The following is a 15,857-nucleotide window of genomic DNA, read 5'->3' as shown; positions in this document are numbered from 1 at the left end:
AAGGGTCCTATTGCATGGAGCGATTTTTAACGATTAACAAGTAAGGATAAACGATCGCAAATTAGATTGTTTATGATTAACCTGGAATCATTCACCATATTACACAGAATAATACTCGTTAGTTATGATCGTTATTACGATCGTTATTGATCGTTTACTCCATCTGATCCCAGCAAAACAATGGACAATGTGCAATTCCACTGTACGATTAGTGAAGAAATGTGGAACTTGAGCGAATGAATGTGGAATTACAGCAAACAATTGACGATAATTTTAGGTTCAGATCTAAATCAACGACATACGAATGATTTTTCGATCGTTGCCTGCAATTACACATAATGATTATCATTTAAATTCGAACGATATAACGATTTTTTGCATGATAACCGTCCCGTGTAATAGGGCCCTAAGGCTCCATTACACCTCTAGATATCAGGTCAACACTTACTTTCCCCTCCTTTCCTGCTTACTGCACTGTACTAATATACACACAGACAGCAATCAGGGAGCAGCAGGAGGGGCCACCCTAACAATCCTTAGATTGTTCGGCAGCCCATTGAACTCAGCGGCCTGCTGCTACCACTTCTATGGTGCCATTGCTGATCTTTAAATAAGTTGAAAGAACACAAACAGTCAACATAGTGCCTGCTTGAACACAGAATATACATGCATAATAGGCAGACAACTGCCAATCAGCGGCCAGTGGGCAGAGGGAGCTGGTGCTCATGAATATTGAGGACTGCAGAGCACATGCACATAATGGAGAGGACTAGTGTGCACTGCTCAGTCCTCATTACTCAGGAGGATCTCTCCAAATCAGCTGCACAGAACATTGTAAGTGATACATCATTCTGGTCAACTTCTCTGTTACTACTCTTTGTTACCCTTGGGCTACGTTTACACGTAGCAAAACTAGCGGAATTCCGCGGCGGAATTGTCCACCACAGAATGCCGCTAGCCTCCCTCTCATAATGGGAGTCTATGGGAGGCACACGCTGCTGATCTCCCCGCGCGGAGAGAAGCTGTGAGAACAGCAGCGCGCGCCTCCCATAGACTCCCATTATGAGAGGGAGGCTAAAGCCATTCCGCGGCTGACAATTCCGTCGCGGAATTCTGCTAGTTTTGCAACGTGTGAAAGTAGCCTTAGATAGACAGAGTCTCTTTAAAGCGCAACTCCAGCAAAAAAAAAAAAAATCTTTCAAATCAATTGGTAGCAAAAAATTGCCAGATATTTGTAATTTACTTCTATCGAAAATTCTTGTTTTCCAGTACTTTTCAGTATGTATGCTGTATGTCCTGCATATCTATGTTCATTACATACAGCAGCTGATAAGTACTGGAAGACTTGAGATTTGTTTTTTTTTAGAAGTACAATAAAAATCTTTGGCATTTTCTGACACCAGACTTGAGAGAATTATTATTATTTTTTTTTTGCTGTAATTGCCCTTTAACCACTCTGAAGGATTCATCTAACACAACCATGCTGGTTTTAGGGTATAAACCCACACACCGTATATGCAGCGTATTTGTTGCATATCTGCTGCGTATACGGTGTGTGGGTTTATACCCTTAATAAATCTTTGAGATCATCAGGGACACTTTCACTGCAATACCAGGCACTGCCCATAAACAAAAAAAAATTCTGACCTCATACAACTCCTTTAAGGCCGAGTTCACACTATGTACAACACCGGCTGTTTTGTGACCCGGCTGGGTCACAAAACAGCCGGTGTTACTGAAGATCATGATGATCTTCATTTCTGGTGAATTCTGGTAATTTCTGGGTCACGCTCCATTGTGTGAACTGACATGTTCTCTGCGGCCGCTATTCAATGAATAGTGGCCGCAGAAAACTGATATGTCAGTTTTTGTGTGGCCGGATGGAATCCCGTCCGGAGCGTTCGCTACGTGTATACGCTCCGGCCGGGATTCCATTCATTCACATACAACGTATGTTTTGTATAAACCACGGCCGTTGTTGCAAATTGTAATACAAAACATACGTAGTGTGAACATAGCCTAAGTGTGCAATATTTAGTGTAGGTCTCTTTAAGCTCAGCATGTTTCTAGCATACCTAATGATGCAAGATGAGCTGGGGAGCCAGTGAAAGGCCATTCAGTTCAAGTGCAAAATGTTATCTGTCTCTAATAGATGAGGAAAAGAAGGTTCAATACCAGTAGGGATTTTCTTGTGATTGCTATACGGATATTCCCTGCTGTTGCAACTCGCTACCAAATCAGGGTTCTGTTTGCTTTTTTTACTTTTTTTTCCTAGCTGCATTTTGAAATCTATCCTATGCTGATCCATTACACATTGTCATCCCTCTCCGTTACACATGAAAGCACTGGCTGACATTTAATAGTTAACTGCGGTTCTCCAAAGACAGTGGAGTGCATTGTGTATGCAGCTCTAGTTGTGTTCTATTTGAGGTGACAGGCTGGAGTTCAGAGTGCTCTAACATGACGCAGGGAAATGTCTGATAGCATTTATAGCACTCTTATAGCTAATGGAAATTGTGGTGCAGGCATACAAGCCCAGGTGAGCGCCGAGCATATGAAATGCTACCTTTTCTAACTTCATTGCATTACAATTTTTTCTCTCTGTGTAGCAAATCTATTCAGCAGCTCAAAATAGATGTTTATTGTATCGATTGCTTCCTTATGACTGCAACCATTTATGTGTATTGTTTTTATTACCTCTTATTGTTATAGTACTGATATAATAGTACAGTGGTACCTTGGTTTAAGAGCTCACAGTTTTTCAAAATTGTTACTTGGTTTAAGAGCTCCCTGTACTGGGTGGGAGCGCAAATGGAGGAGGGGCATGGTCTGCATAGCGGGGTCTACAGCACTGTACTCTGACCCAGGAAGTCTCCCTCACCTTCCAAATCATAGCAGATCCACTTTAGGCTGGGGCTTGCATCAGGGGACAGGACTGTGGAGGTAATCTCTTCATAGCTGTAACCCCTCTCTCCCCGCACAGAGAGTGCTGCATGTATGTACCCACATCTGCCCTGCTCATTCCTTCATGCTCCCTGCAGTCTCTGTCCGCCCTTGTGTTTCCCATCCTCTCCATTACTGTACAGTAACTTATAATATCACATATTCTGCTGTTTCTGAATGTTTGTTTCCTTTGTTTTACATGTTATTCAGAATAATAAATCATTATTTTGGGGGTGTGGAACCAATTGTCTGCATTTCTATGATTTCTTATGGGAACATTTGCTTTGGTTTAAGAGTGGATTTGGAACAAATTATGCTCGTAATCCAAGGCACCACTGTACATGTAAAGGGAATATAAACTCTCTTCTTCCCCTGTTCTAGTGGATCATACAGTCTAATCCTAATCCTAATGCCTTCATCCAACCATACATATGAGAGTCTGGCTATAGGAAGTAAATATGTTTTTTGGAATGTGGAAAGAAATTCACATAAACATAGAGAAAATTTTTACATGCAAAACAGATGGTGTTGTGTTCAGTTTGGCCCACGTTTTATATGTGGTGATGCGTTTAGTTTTATATTGTTATTATAGAACAAACTAAAATTAGTGACTGGGAGGTGACAGGAGACAGAAATGCAATGCCAGAAGTGCTGTATACTTTCCAGTCTGACACAGTGCTCTCTGCTGCCACCTTTGTCCATGTCAGGAACTGTCCAAAACAACCTCTCCTGCTTTGGGCAGTTCCTGACATGGACAGAGGTGGCAGCAGAGAGCACTGTATCAGACTGGAAAGGCGCATGGGTCTCCAAACTGCGGCCCTCCAGCTGTTGCAAAACTACATTTCCCATCATGCCTGGACAGCCAAATCCAAAGCTTTAGCTGTCCAGGCATGATGGGAATTGTAGTTTCGCAACAGCTGGAGGGCCGCAGTTTGGAGACCCATGCTGTAGGGCATACAGCATCTGATAAGTACTGTAAGATTTGAGATTTTTAAATAGAAGTAAATTACAAATCTGTATAACTTTCTGACACCAGTTGATCTAACAGGAAAAAAATAGATGAAGTATTCCTAAATGCCTAAGCCCCTTACACTCCCATACAGAATGTGTGACTGTTGTGGATCTTGAAAAATGTATAGTATGGTACCGTGTTAGCCAGAAAAATCCATATCGTGGTAAATACTTGAAATCAAAGTATTTTAGGAGTGATACCTTTATTGGCCAACAAAAAAACTGTTAGAGCTGTGAGCTTTCGGGATTCACAAGATCCCTTCGTCAGACAAGTTCACAAATGAATGACTTACAGAAACAGCACAACATTTTAGGGATGTTACAAGCCAGAAGGGAGAGACATCTGTGAATGGGGGGGGGGTGAGGGGGTATATACATCACATAGATAAGCCAGGGCAATAAAAAGGACTTGTTGTAAATTAAAGGTTATTTGGAAGTCCAAGATTGTTGGTCAGTTCAGTCTTATCTGTGGAGTGTGTCCATGTAGTGGGTCATAAATCCAGGTGCCAGGTTTAATCCATGTGTTAATGATTTCTCAGGACTGGACCATAGAATAACAGATTTAAGGGTTATGGTCCTCAAAGGTCACTTCCAGAGTGACAGAGAGAGGAAAGTGTGGGAATTCAAATTGATAAAAACATTCCAATCATTAACACATGGATTAAACCTGGCACCTGGATTTATGACCCACTACATGGACACACTCCACAGATAAGACTGAACTGACCAACAATCTTGGACTTCCAAATAACCTTTAATTTACAACAAGTCCTTTTTATTGCCCTGGCTTATCTATGTGATGTATATACCCCCTCACCCCCCCCCCCCCCCCCCCATTCACAGATGTCTCTCCCTTCTGGCTTGTAACATCCCTAAAATGTTGTGCTGTTTCTGTAAGTCATTCATTTGTGAACTTGTCTGACGAAGGGATCTTGTGAATCCCGAAAGCTCACAGCTCTAACAGTTTTTTTGTTGGCCAATAAAGGTATCACTCCTAAAATACTTTGATTTCAAGTATTTACCACGATATGACTGTTGTGGAGAATGGTTGAAGATGTTGCATGTGCAGCTGGAGAGATGTGTATTTTCTTTGGGGAGGGAGGCTTCATTTTTTTCTTTTTTTTCTCTATGTATTTTTCCTTACTATGGGGTCACAGGGTGTAAGAGAACACATTGTGTATGTGTTATTTACTGTCTTCATAATCTAATGGTAACAGCTCATTAGATCACAGTTACCAGTGATCTGTATAGACCGACATGGAAAGAGGATGGAGATCACATCTTCTCTGTATGCCTTCAGGTCTACTCTGCTGAGGAAAGCCCTGTGTCATGATTACTGACGTCATGGCCTTTCCTAGCAACCACCTGAATGCTGAAGCAGACCATGACAGATTTGCAGCCAAAGAGTAAAATCCCTATATCTCAGTCACAGGTACCCATGCTTGTTTTGTAGGGGTGTCTTGTTTGTATAGTATCAGATTATTTGGCAACCACTGCCCCTAGGTTCAGGGGAGGAGGAAGCAAGTGCCAAAACTAAGGACCCTATTACACGGGACGATTATCGTGCGAAAAATCGTTAAATCATTTGAATTTAAACGATAATCGTTCTGTGTAATTACAGGCAACGATCGAAAAATTGTTTGTATGTCGTTGATCGTTGGTTTAGATCTGAACCTAAAATTATCGTTAATCGCTGTAATTCCACGTTCGTCCGCTCAAGTTCCGCATTTTTTCACTAATCGTTCAGTGTAATTGCACATTGTTCATTGTTTTTCTGGGATCAGAAGGAATAAACGATCATAGTAACGATCGTAACTAATGATTATCGTTCTGTGTAATATAGTGAACGATTTCAGGTGAACGATAAACAATCTCGTTTGTGATCGTTAATCGTTAAAAATCGCTCAGTGTAATAGGACCCTAAGGCCTCCCACTGAGTACGGCTGTGGCTGTAGTAGCAGCTACCCTCTCACTTACCTGCCAGCATTTTAGAGCAATGAAGAACAATATAATTGTATAAGCCACAATGCGGCTTATACAATTGCATATCTATATATTTTTAGGTATCTAGCCATATATTTATTATGTTTAAAAGCTTTTATTGAGCTGCCTTATTGAAAGCAATATAGAAATGTATAGACAATGCAATAAGCTGGTTACATTTTATGGCAGCTGCAATTAGCTGGTTACACTTTATGGCTATGTTCCTACTACGTACTAATAACTGCTGTTCTTTAGTGAACGGCCGCTGTTTAACACTAAACCACAGCCGTTGTTGTAAAACTGTAGCCAGATATTATTGTTCATGATCAATAATTCCAGGCATGGTTTTACAACACTGGCCCTTGTTTTCCTCATCTGTACGTAGTTGGAACATAGCCTGTGGCAGCTGCAATAAACGTGTGTTTATAGAACATGAATGTCCGATAGAAATGAGTTTGATCATTTGATTACCGGTGGCTGAAGAAGTTGGATGCAGCCCTATGGGTACAGCCTTTGTAATTGGGTTTATTTGCTAAAAAATGCATTTTTATCATGAAGCTCTCCCCGCTGTCTTCATGGTTCTATATGGAGAGGGGAGGGGTGGAGGGAGATGAGGCACCACAACAGGATAACAAAGAGTTAATTTACAGCTACATAACAGGGCTATCTCCTCTGACAGTCAGCACTGACCTCTGAATACAGCTTTCATGCACTGTGTAATCCTTGTTCCCCCCTCCCTCCCCCTCTCCATAGGTTACACAGGGCCCGACTGATGTAAAAGAGTCAAGATTTTCTGATAATGAGCAGTGAATGAGAGAGAGGAGGGGGGACCTGGGAAAAGGCTTTTTACATGCAGATAATGGCATATTTACCTAATAAACCCAATTACAAAGTTTCTTAAAATTGCCTGGACTATTGATTTCTGAAAAAAAAAACAAAAAAACGACAGTGACACTTTAAATGCTGAACGATCAGAGTAGAACACGTTTGAATTGCGCTCATCTTTAATCAATAGAAATTCCTGAGAAAAAAAATAGAACGTAGTCCTTCTTTACAGAATTTTTATTTTTTTAGAAGCAGCAGGGGAGTTGTGTGCAGAACCATATCTGTGTGTACACACTCTCCTCTCTTATCTATTTTCCTAGCAGCACTATACCCATGTACACAGGAATCCCAGCTCTGGCTGCTATTACTGTGTAATAACTCTGCTGACCTTCCAGTTTACACTGCAGAGATAAGACGTAAGCTGCAAAAGTGGCTGGTGTTAGAACTGCCGTATTTTAGGAATTATGTAAAAATGTTCATGGCAAACTAATACTTTCTATTTTAATGCAGGGGTAAAACTCACAAAAGTTGGCAAAACATAGACAGAACCCTGTGCTGGATTCAGGATCTGTCTCCAAATTGTACTATTTGTGGTTGTTCCGACAATCCATAGACACCACTTAATGGCTAGGCTCACACTGTGTAAAAATGACGGCCATCTTGCATAACAACGGCCGTCATTATCCAAATAACATTAGTTATTTAAAAAATATTGAATGTTATTTGCACAATGACACCTGTTAATATGAAAGACGGCCGTCATTTTTACATAGCGTGAACCGAGCCCATCTGAAGCATAGCTAAAATGTATTTTTTGTGACGCTTTATCAAGTGGTGTTGGGTAACAGTTACTTTGGAGACACGCATCATGAATATAAGGAGAATTATTTTTTATTGTTAGGCTATGTTCACACACGGTTTAGACAACGGCTGTTGTTTGACACTCAAAAACAAAGGCCGTTGTAGTGAGTGTGAAACAACGGCCGGAAATAGTTGACATGTCAGTTAGCTCCACGGCCTGACTTCAGTGCAACACAAGATCAGCTGTGGTTTAAATTAAAAACAACGGCCGTTGTTGTCACAAAAAATTATTTGTGTGAACATAACCTTACAGTGATTACCTGGGGAACAGCTCACTATTGTTATCTATATGTTCGTGTTGTATTTAACATTATGTTACTTTTACTATCTCCCACAGGACTGTACGGTTTGAGCTGCAGTCTGCTAGATACTCCTTGGAAGAAACTACAACATGGGAAAAATCTTTTTGCTGACATCATCAAAAAGAGCCAGGACATTGCTAGCGAAGACCTAGTACAGGAGCTCATTAAAGTGATGAATAATGAAGAACCGTAAGAACAAAACGACCTACATTTTATCTGAAAGTGCCAGAGCAGCAGTTCTTTCCCTTGGTCTCAAGAAGACCGACCTTTTCTAAAAGTAGCAACGTTACGAGATGAAACCAAGATATGCAATGTGGAGCGATGTCTTCTGGTTTCCGGATTTCATCGTTCATCTTTACCTTACATGATAAAACAAGAGCTGTCTAGAGATGTTGGCTGTCATCAGAGGAGCCGAGCTGTACGCTCATTGCATTGTGTTCTTTGATGTTGCATCCATGCTGCAGCCAAGCAATTTTTTTTTAAATAGGCAAAAAGTTACAAATAGATTGGATCACATTTGATAAAATGATGTTCACAAGCTGCAGTAACCAACCGGGCATGCTTAGTTATTACAACCTTTGGGTCATGAGGTTACAGTTTTCCCCTATGGCTTCCATGGCAAAAATGACAAACCATTTACTTTCTGTGCTAGGGTGATTTTTATTTTATTTTTTTAGTTAAACGCATCTCATTTCAGCCTTTAGGCAAGGGTCACACGGTGCAATAAAAGCAAAATACGGCTGCAAAATAAAGGAGAAAAACAGCTGTTTTCCTTATCTAATAATGTGCTGCGTTAAAGAGACAAAATCTCAGTTAAAGGGGTTAAACTGGTGCCATAAAGTGCCAGAGATTTGTAATTCACTTCTATTAAAAATCTTAAGTCTTCCAGTACTTATCAGCTGCTGTGTGTCCTGCAGGAAGTGGTGTTTTCTTTCCAGTCTGACACAGTGCTCTCTGTTGCCTCCTCTGTCCATATCAGGAACTGTCCAGAGCAGCAGCAAATCCCCATAGAAAACCTCTTCTGCTCTCCAGACTGGAAATAATACAACTTCCTGCTGGGCATACAGCAGCTCATAAGTACTGGAAAGCTTGAGATTTTGTAATAGAAGTAAATTACAAATCTCTGGCACTTTATGGCAGCAGTTGATTTGAATGAAATTTTTTTTGGGTGTACAACCCCTTTAATCACAGTGGACTACAGAGCATCCGCTCAGTCATCTGCAATACTCATGAGCTGCTGTCCGGCCCTCCCACCTGCTGTAATTGGCCGGATTGTGCCTGGCCAATATTCACAGGCTTAGCTCATGAATATCATGCACTACTGAGCACACGCTCACTTATTACTCTGCCATGATTAAAAGTGATTTAGTCAGATGTATGGCACCAACAGAAAAAAGTAAGATAGTGTTTTACTCTGGGTGCCAGTCACCAGGGTTATGCTGCCCTCAGATAGGGCAGCATTAACCTAGTGATAGATTAATGGTATCTTTTTTTTTTTTTTTTTTTTTTTGCAATGTGTGCATAAACGGCTGGTTTTCCATAGACTTTAATAGACCCATCTTTGTCTCAGGAATTCAGTCCGCCTCTAAGGGTACCTTAACACACCGGATCTGCAGCAAAACATCCGCTGCAATGCAGTGTGTGTTGAGCTACCCTAAGACTAAGTTCTCTTTTTATTCTTTTCTTGGTTAGGAAGGTATCTTTATCACAAGATCATTTTGTCTAATTGTACATATAAAAAAAAACAGGATCTGTCTAAATTCAGTTTTTTGGCAGAACAGAAAACTGCATATTGTTTCTATTCTGTATCCTTTTTTACAGATGTAACAAGAGGATTGTTACATAAGCCTTGCATGGGTTTGAAGGGCTTGTATTGGGGTGGAAGGGTGTAATATTAAAAATTTGTCAAAGAAAAAAGCTATACTTACCTACCCTTACCCCCCACCCCCACCCCTTAGCTGATGCTCCTGGTCACCACTATTTCTTAATTCCAGACAAAACCGTCTAACCAATCATTGCAGTGGTTTCTCATGTCAGTCAGTCAATAGCAGAATGTGCGTTTCTTGTGGGGACAGGTCACCAGGCTGTAGTATGATGAGCCATGGCTGTGGGGATTCAGGGTTGGTAAGTATAGCTTCTTTTTTATTTTTACAACCCTCCAGCCATGTAGTATATTTTTTTTTAACCCAGGCCAACCCCTTTTGGAGTTTGGGCACTACTGATATAAAGATGTATAACAGATGAATTGGTGAGTGCTCACCCAAAACATTTATAGGATTTTTATAGGGGATTTTAGCAGACACAATTACCCCCCAATCTCCTGCTCTTTCACCCCTGGAAATCTCATGTTCATACTAAGGCTTTTCCCTAGGATTTTATTGGCCCACATCAAACATAATAACATCCTCATCCCTGTACATATGCCTTGGATTTTCTGGCTTGATGCAGATAGTGAACTCACTTAGCGCTGTCCTTGGACTTTTAGCTCCCTCTAGTGATATTTATTAAGAAGAAATCAAGATAGTTTTTTTTTCTATATTCATGTATGCGGGATAATGTTGATGTCAGATTCTGTGGGTGTAATGACATTAATATCAATACTGCATTAAGGGCTTGTTTTATATTACATTGATTTCTCAATGATCTGAACTTGTCTTCCAGGCAGTTACCAGACCCAGCCATAGAAGAGCAGGGACAAGACTTTATTCGACCAATCCTAAGCAGCTATTCAGCAGTTTGTGTTCGGTGTCCTGGCTATGGAACAAGGTATATTTAGTGTATTGCTGGAACTTAAAATTAACACCACGTCAACAATTCTTTTGCCCCATAGCTTACTAAGAATAAGCAAAAACAGCGGAGACAGACAGATCAGTTAGTTATGAGTGATGGTTACAGGGAAGAAAGATACTAAAGTTGGCCATACACCTTAAATAACGGCGGATTGTACAGCCGTCATTTAACTCTTGCATACTCCCCATATACAGGAATGTTCAGCACGGCTGAGCGATCCTGTGTTCTCTATGGGGAGGGTTAAGCCTCAGTCAGAGAACTCTAACTGCGGCTTATCTCTCCCAGAGCAAAGGAGACCGGCAGTGATTTTACTTCATGTCTGACCCCTATCTATACTGACATCATTGGCCAAGCCGTGATCCGACTTGAACGGCACCTATCCCTTGTAGTAGTCTTTAAGTGTAGTTTACTGTGCAATGCAAGCCATTTGGAAAAAAATTATTGTGCAAATTACTGCACTAATTTCTTTCAGTACAATTTGAGGTCGGCTTCACTCACTAAAAGTATCCCTCCAAAAAATAAAATAAATTCTTAGGTAACAATGAATGGACCATCTCAGGCCTCTTCTGGTTTGTGGATCGTGCTGTTCCTGGCATTGTCCAAGAGGTTGCAGTGATCATTACTGCATTGTGGTGGCCTGGAAGACTCTATAACCTCACAGGCTGCTGGACTGAAGTGCTTGTGGTCTATGAGAGCGATTGTGGTACAGGGAGCAGATCATGGGATTTATGTATCCGTGTACTGGGAATACTGATAAAGTTTAGAGTCACTAAAGGAGAGTTTGTATATGCCCAATTTTATACTTAGTTTTCATATGTCCTTACCTAATCCATTGGCATTAGTAGCAGGAGGCTAGGGTGACGTTTTTTGTGTATATGGGCTTGACGTCCCTAACTTTTTTTTTGGAAGATTTTATTTTTTTACTAATTTTTTAAACCTCAGTAGCCAGAAATCAAACCTACTGCATCAATATAGACTCTATCAAGAGTGGAGTAATGGGCAAACAAGAACATGAAGAGCAGTCATCTGTCCTCCCGGTTATTTGTTTATTCTAAGAGGGCCAAGCAGTTCCATGGCAGTGACCCCTTTTAGTTTCACTTTACACCGTGTTTGATAAATCTCCCCCAATGTTGTCAAATAGCAGCATTACATCATGCACAACCAACATTTGGTCACATTTGCCTGAAAGCAGATGGGATGCAGTGTGGCTGTGATTGACTTGTGTAAGTGATCCCGCTATAATTGCCATGTTGAGAAAAAAAAACAAGCAGGCTGTCATACAGCTACAAAAGTGCCACGTATTGTGGATGCGGCAGCAAAGCTGCTCTCATCACAGCTAATATAGTTTAAGGGTGCGTTCACACCTACCGTATCGCAGTAGAAAATCCGCTGCGGATCCGTAGCAGATCCGCAGCAGATTTGACTAAATGAATGAACACAGCATTAAATACGCACTGTCAAATCCGCTGCGGATCCGCAGCAGATTTGTAAGGGTGCGTTCACACCTACAGGATCCGCAGCATATCTGCAGCAGATCCGCAGCAGATTTGATGGTGCAGATTTGATGCTGTGTTAGGGTGCGTTCACACCTACAGGATCCGCAGCAGATCTGCAGCAGATTAGATGGTGCAGATTTGATGCTGTGTTCAGTTATTTAAATGAAATCTGCTGCAGATCCGCAGCAGAAAATAAGCTGCGGGTCTGGTAAGTGTGAACGTACCCTTAAAGTTATTTCAATGAAATCTGCTGCGAATCCGCAGCAGAAAATAAGCTGCGGGTCTGGTAAGTGTGAACGTACCCTTAAAGTTGTTTCAATGAAATCTGCTGCGGATCCGCAGCAGAAAATCTGCTGCGGATCCGGTAAGTGTGAACGTACCCTAAAGGGCTATTCCAGTCAAACAACTTTTGATATGTTGCTGCCCATGGTGAGATCTATTCAATCTCCTTCACCCAGTTCTGAGCTGCTGCTTTTCTCTAAAGACAATAAAATCTGTGTGTGAGCCTTTCTCTATCTCCCCCTCCCTTCCTTCTGAGACAGCTGATGTAAACAAGTCTCTGGCAGGCTTAATTTGCGACATTTGTAGCTTCTTTGTAATGCTGGGAGAGTTAAACTGAGGCCAAGTTGCTGATGAACTCACAGTGATTAACCCTCCCGGCATTACAAAGTTGCAGATAGGGACTTGTTCACATCAGCCTTCTCAGAAGGGAGGGGGGAGACAGAGAAAAAAAACCTCACACAGCTGTCTTCAGCAGAAAGCAGTAGCTCAGAACTGGGGGAAGGAGACTGAATAGATAATAACAAATAAGGAAGGAGTTGTTAGTCTCACCATGGGCAGCAATATATGAAAAGTTATGTTTGAACAGAATACCCCTTTAACCTTCTACGGCCTGTCAAGTTACGTTTTTGCAAATACGTTAGTTTAGCAAACTTGTCTCCTCCTTATATGCTATGTCTTTCCTCCACCGGCTCATTGTCTAGGTTACCAACCACTACTCTTCTCTAAAAGCATTGGTCTCGCTTGTGTATATATTATTATAATCTAAATGTAATAATAATATTATTATTATACATGTATAGAGATATAGGTAGACAGTTATCAAGACTGTTGCGCGAGTACGAAAGCCCCGTCCCCTTTTCACCGGCTGGATTTACTAAGAGGCACATGCCTCTAAGTACAGCCGGCCGGCCCTGTGCCCAGTGCTGGCACTGCACAAGAGTCTGGTTTATGCCTGTTTCCAGACGTAAACCTTAAAGCGTCACTGTCGTGTTTTTTTTATTTTTATGCAGAAATCAATAGTACAGGCAATTTTAAGAAACTTTGTAATTGGGTTTATTAGGCAAATATGCCATTATCTGCATTCAAAAAGACTTTCCCCAGGCCCCCCCCCCCCCTCCCTCTTCTCTCTCATTTACTGCTCCTTATCAGGAAATCTCAACTAGTTTACATCAGTAGAGCCCTGTCTAAACTTTGGAGAGGGGAGGAGGGAGATTAGTCGCCAGCATAGAGCAGAGAAGAAAGGGTTACACAGCAGGAGCTGTGTGAAAGCCGGTATTCAGAAGTCAGAGAGGTCAGTGCTGTCTTCAGAGGATATAACCGGTGATGTAGCTGTAAATTAACTCTTTGTTGTCCTGTTTTGGTGCCTCATCTCCCTCAACCCCCCCCCTCTCCATAAGAGAACCATGAAGACAGGGGGAGAGCTTCAAACTGCTTTTTCATGATAAAAATGCTTTTTTCGGCTAATAAACCCAATTACAAAGTTTCTTAAAATTGCCTATACTATTGCAAAGACAATTAAACGACAGTGACACTTTAAGAAATCAGATGCGGGAGAAGGCCATGCCTCCTTCCCACCTTGCCGCACCCAATCTTCTTGTGTCTGGACGCCAGGGGTGCAACCTTAATAAACCTCCCCCATAGTATATATATATATACACTGTATAATATATATAAAGATGTATTGCTATATATATACACCAGTCAGACCACTACTTTTAGAACAGAGTGGTGGTTGGTAACCCAGACAACAAGGTAACCAAGTCCGCAATAGTAAGGGAAGTAGCAGCATATAAAGAGAAGGAGACAATTTTCCTAAATGAATGTATTTGCAAAAATATTTAGCTAGATGAGCCCTGCAAGTATAACCATATTAGTTAAGATAGGAATTACACTGTAAACATTTATTTCTATTGTCATAATGTCACTTGCATGGTCTTTCTTTTGTTTCTAGGACCAACACCATAGTTCTCATCGATGGAGAAGGACATGTGACCTTTACAGAACGCACAATGCTAAACTGTGACATCACTCAGTGGAAAACTAGCACCTATCAGTTTCAGCTACAACAATAGCCCCGTGACCTCACCGTAATAAAACAAAGAGGATAAATATACATATCAAACATGCTGAACTTCTGGTGCCTGAAAAATACTAAATACCATATTAAATTATTGAAATAACTTTCATAACCAGCACAAAAGCCAGAGAACCAAAACAAATCCAGCAGTGTGAGACGAAGCACAACCAACAAAGTGGGCAATATGGTTCCTCGTCTACAATTTTTCTTTTTTTTAACTTTGTCTTATTTATGCAGCAAGCACATCAATAATGCATCAAACGCTGTAAAAGAAAAACGAATGGGTGGGGAAAAAACGTGAAAATGATGTTAAGTATTTCAGTATTGTGTGTGTAAACGGAAAGACGGCGATGCGATTTGTAGCCTCTAGTTTTGCTTTAAGAACGCCCATCAATAAATAATATGGCTAATAATGTAAGCACATCATTATGCGGAGATTTGTAATATGACAAGATAGCATTAATGTCCTCTCCATGAGTCATCTTGGTTTATTTTCTTACCGTAGCCTAGTGTTTGATTTTAATGACTGATCTCCGGGCAAGATATTAACTAATATTAGCAATGGCTGTTAAGAGAGCTCTGCTTCCTTATTAAATAGCTTGGAATAAAAACGTCAAGCTTTTACAAGATACAGTTTTATCAGTGAAGGAGGGAAATGTCGCCATAATTATCCAAAGTGGAACTGGTGATGATTTGACGGGTTTAGGACCACCAAGGTGCTGGTAACGGGAAAGCCCAAACAATTGGAAGCTTCAAGATACCTGGACACAACATCATCATCTCTGTGCTCCTTCGGAATAGGATGTGAGGGCCCTATTACATGGAGCGATAGTCAACTGATCGTGTCTTTAGGTGCGGACCGAAAATCATTGGCTGTCAACCGTGCATCACAAGCACAGTACACTTTAATACAGAAGTATTGCAGCATATTGATTAAGCAGTCGCATGTTAATCCCTCAACGACCCATGACATTTATTTTCCCTATTCACAATTGTGCGTGAAAGGTTTATGGAGCAGGTTTGGAACCCAAATCTGCTGCTTAGAGGCTATTTAACTGATTAGATGCTGTGGTTGAAGCTGTAAGTGGTACTTAAAGTGACTCTGTACCCATAATCTGACCCCCCCAAACCACTTGTACCTTCGGATAGCTGCTTTTAATCCAAGATTTGTCCTGGGGTCCGTTCGGCAGGTGATGCAGTTATTGTCCTAAAAAAAATACTTTTAAACTTGAAGCCCCGTGCCAAACAGGAGTACCTGTGCCCTAACTTTGCACAACCTCTCTGTCC

At 41.1% G+C, this 15,857-nt stretch overlaps 1 protein-coding gene across 4 annotated transcripts in view; it reads left to right on the top strand.

Moving 5' to 3' along the window:
• Nucleotides 1-14,983, top strand: part of TANGO2 (transport and golgi organization 2 homolog) — a 121,532-nt gene extending 106,549 nt beyond the window's left edge. For all 4 annotated transcript variants that reach the window (XM_069961068.1, XM_069961070.1, XM_069961071.1 and 1 more), the window contains 3 exons: nucleotides 7,961-8,114; nucleotides 10,587-10,691; nucleotides 14,445-14,983. In XM_069961068.1, the coding sequence (XP_069817169.1) occupies nucleotides 7,961-8,114; nucleotides 10,587-10,691; nucleotides 14,445-14,565 (380 nt within the window). In that variant the 3' untranslated portion in view covers nucleotides 14,566-14,983. The remainder of the gene's footprint in view (nucleotides 1-7,960; nucleotides 8,115-10,586; nucleotides 10,692-14,444) is intronic.
• Nucleotides 14,984-15,857: the final 874 nt, after the last annotated feature.

The sequence above is a fragment of the Dendropsophus ebraccatus genome, chromosome 3 (assembly GCF_027789765.1).
Source record: "Dendropsophus ebraccatus isolate aDenEbr1 chromosome 3, aDenEbr1.pat, whole genome shotgun sequence".
Classification (NCBI taxonomy): Eukaryota; Metazoa; Chordata; class Amphibia; order Anura; family Hylidae; genus Dendropsophus; species Dendropsophus ebraccatus.
Note: the sequence above shows the minus strand (reverse complement) of the source record. Positions and strands in the feature narration are given on the sequence as shown.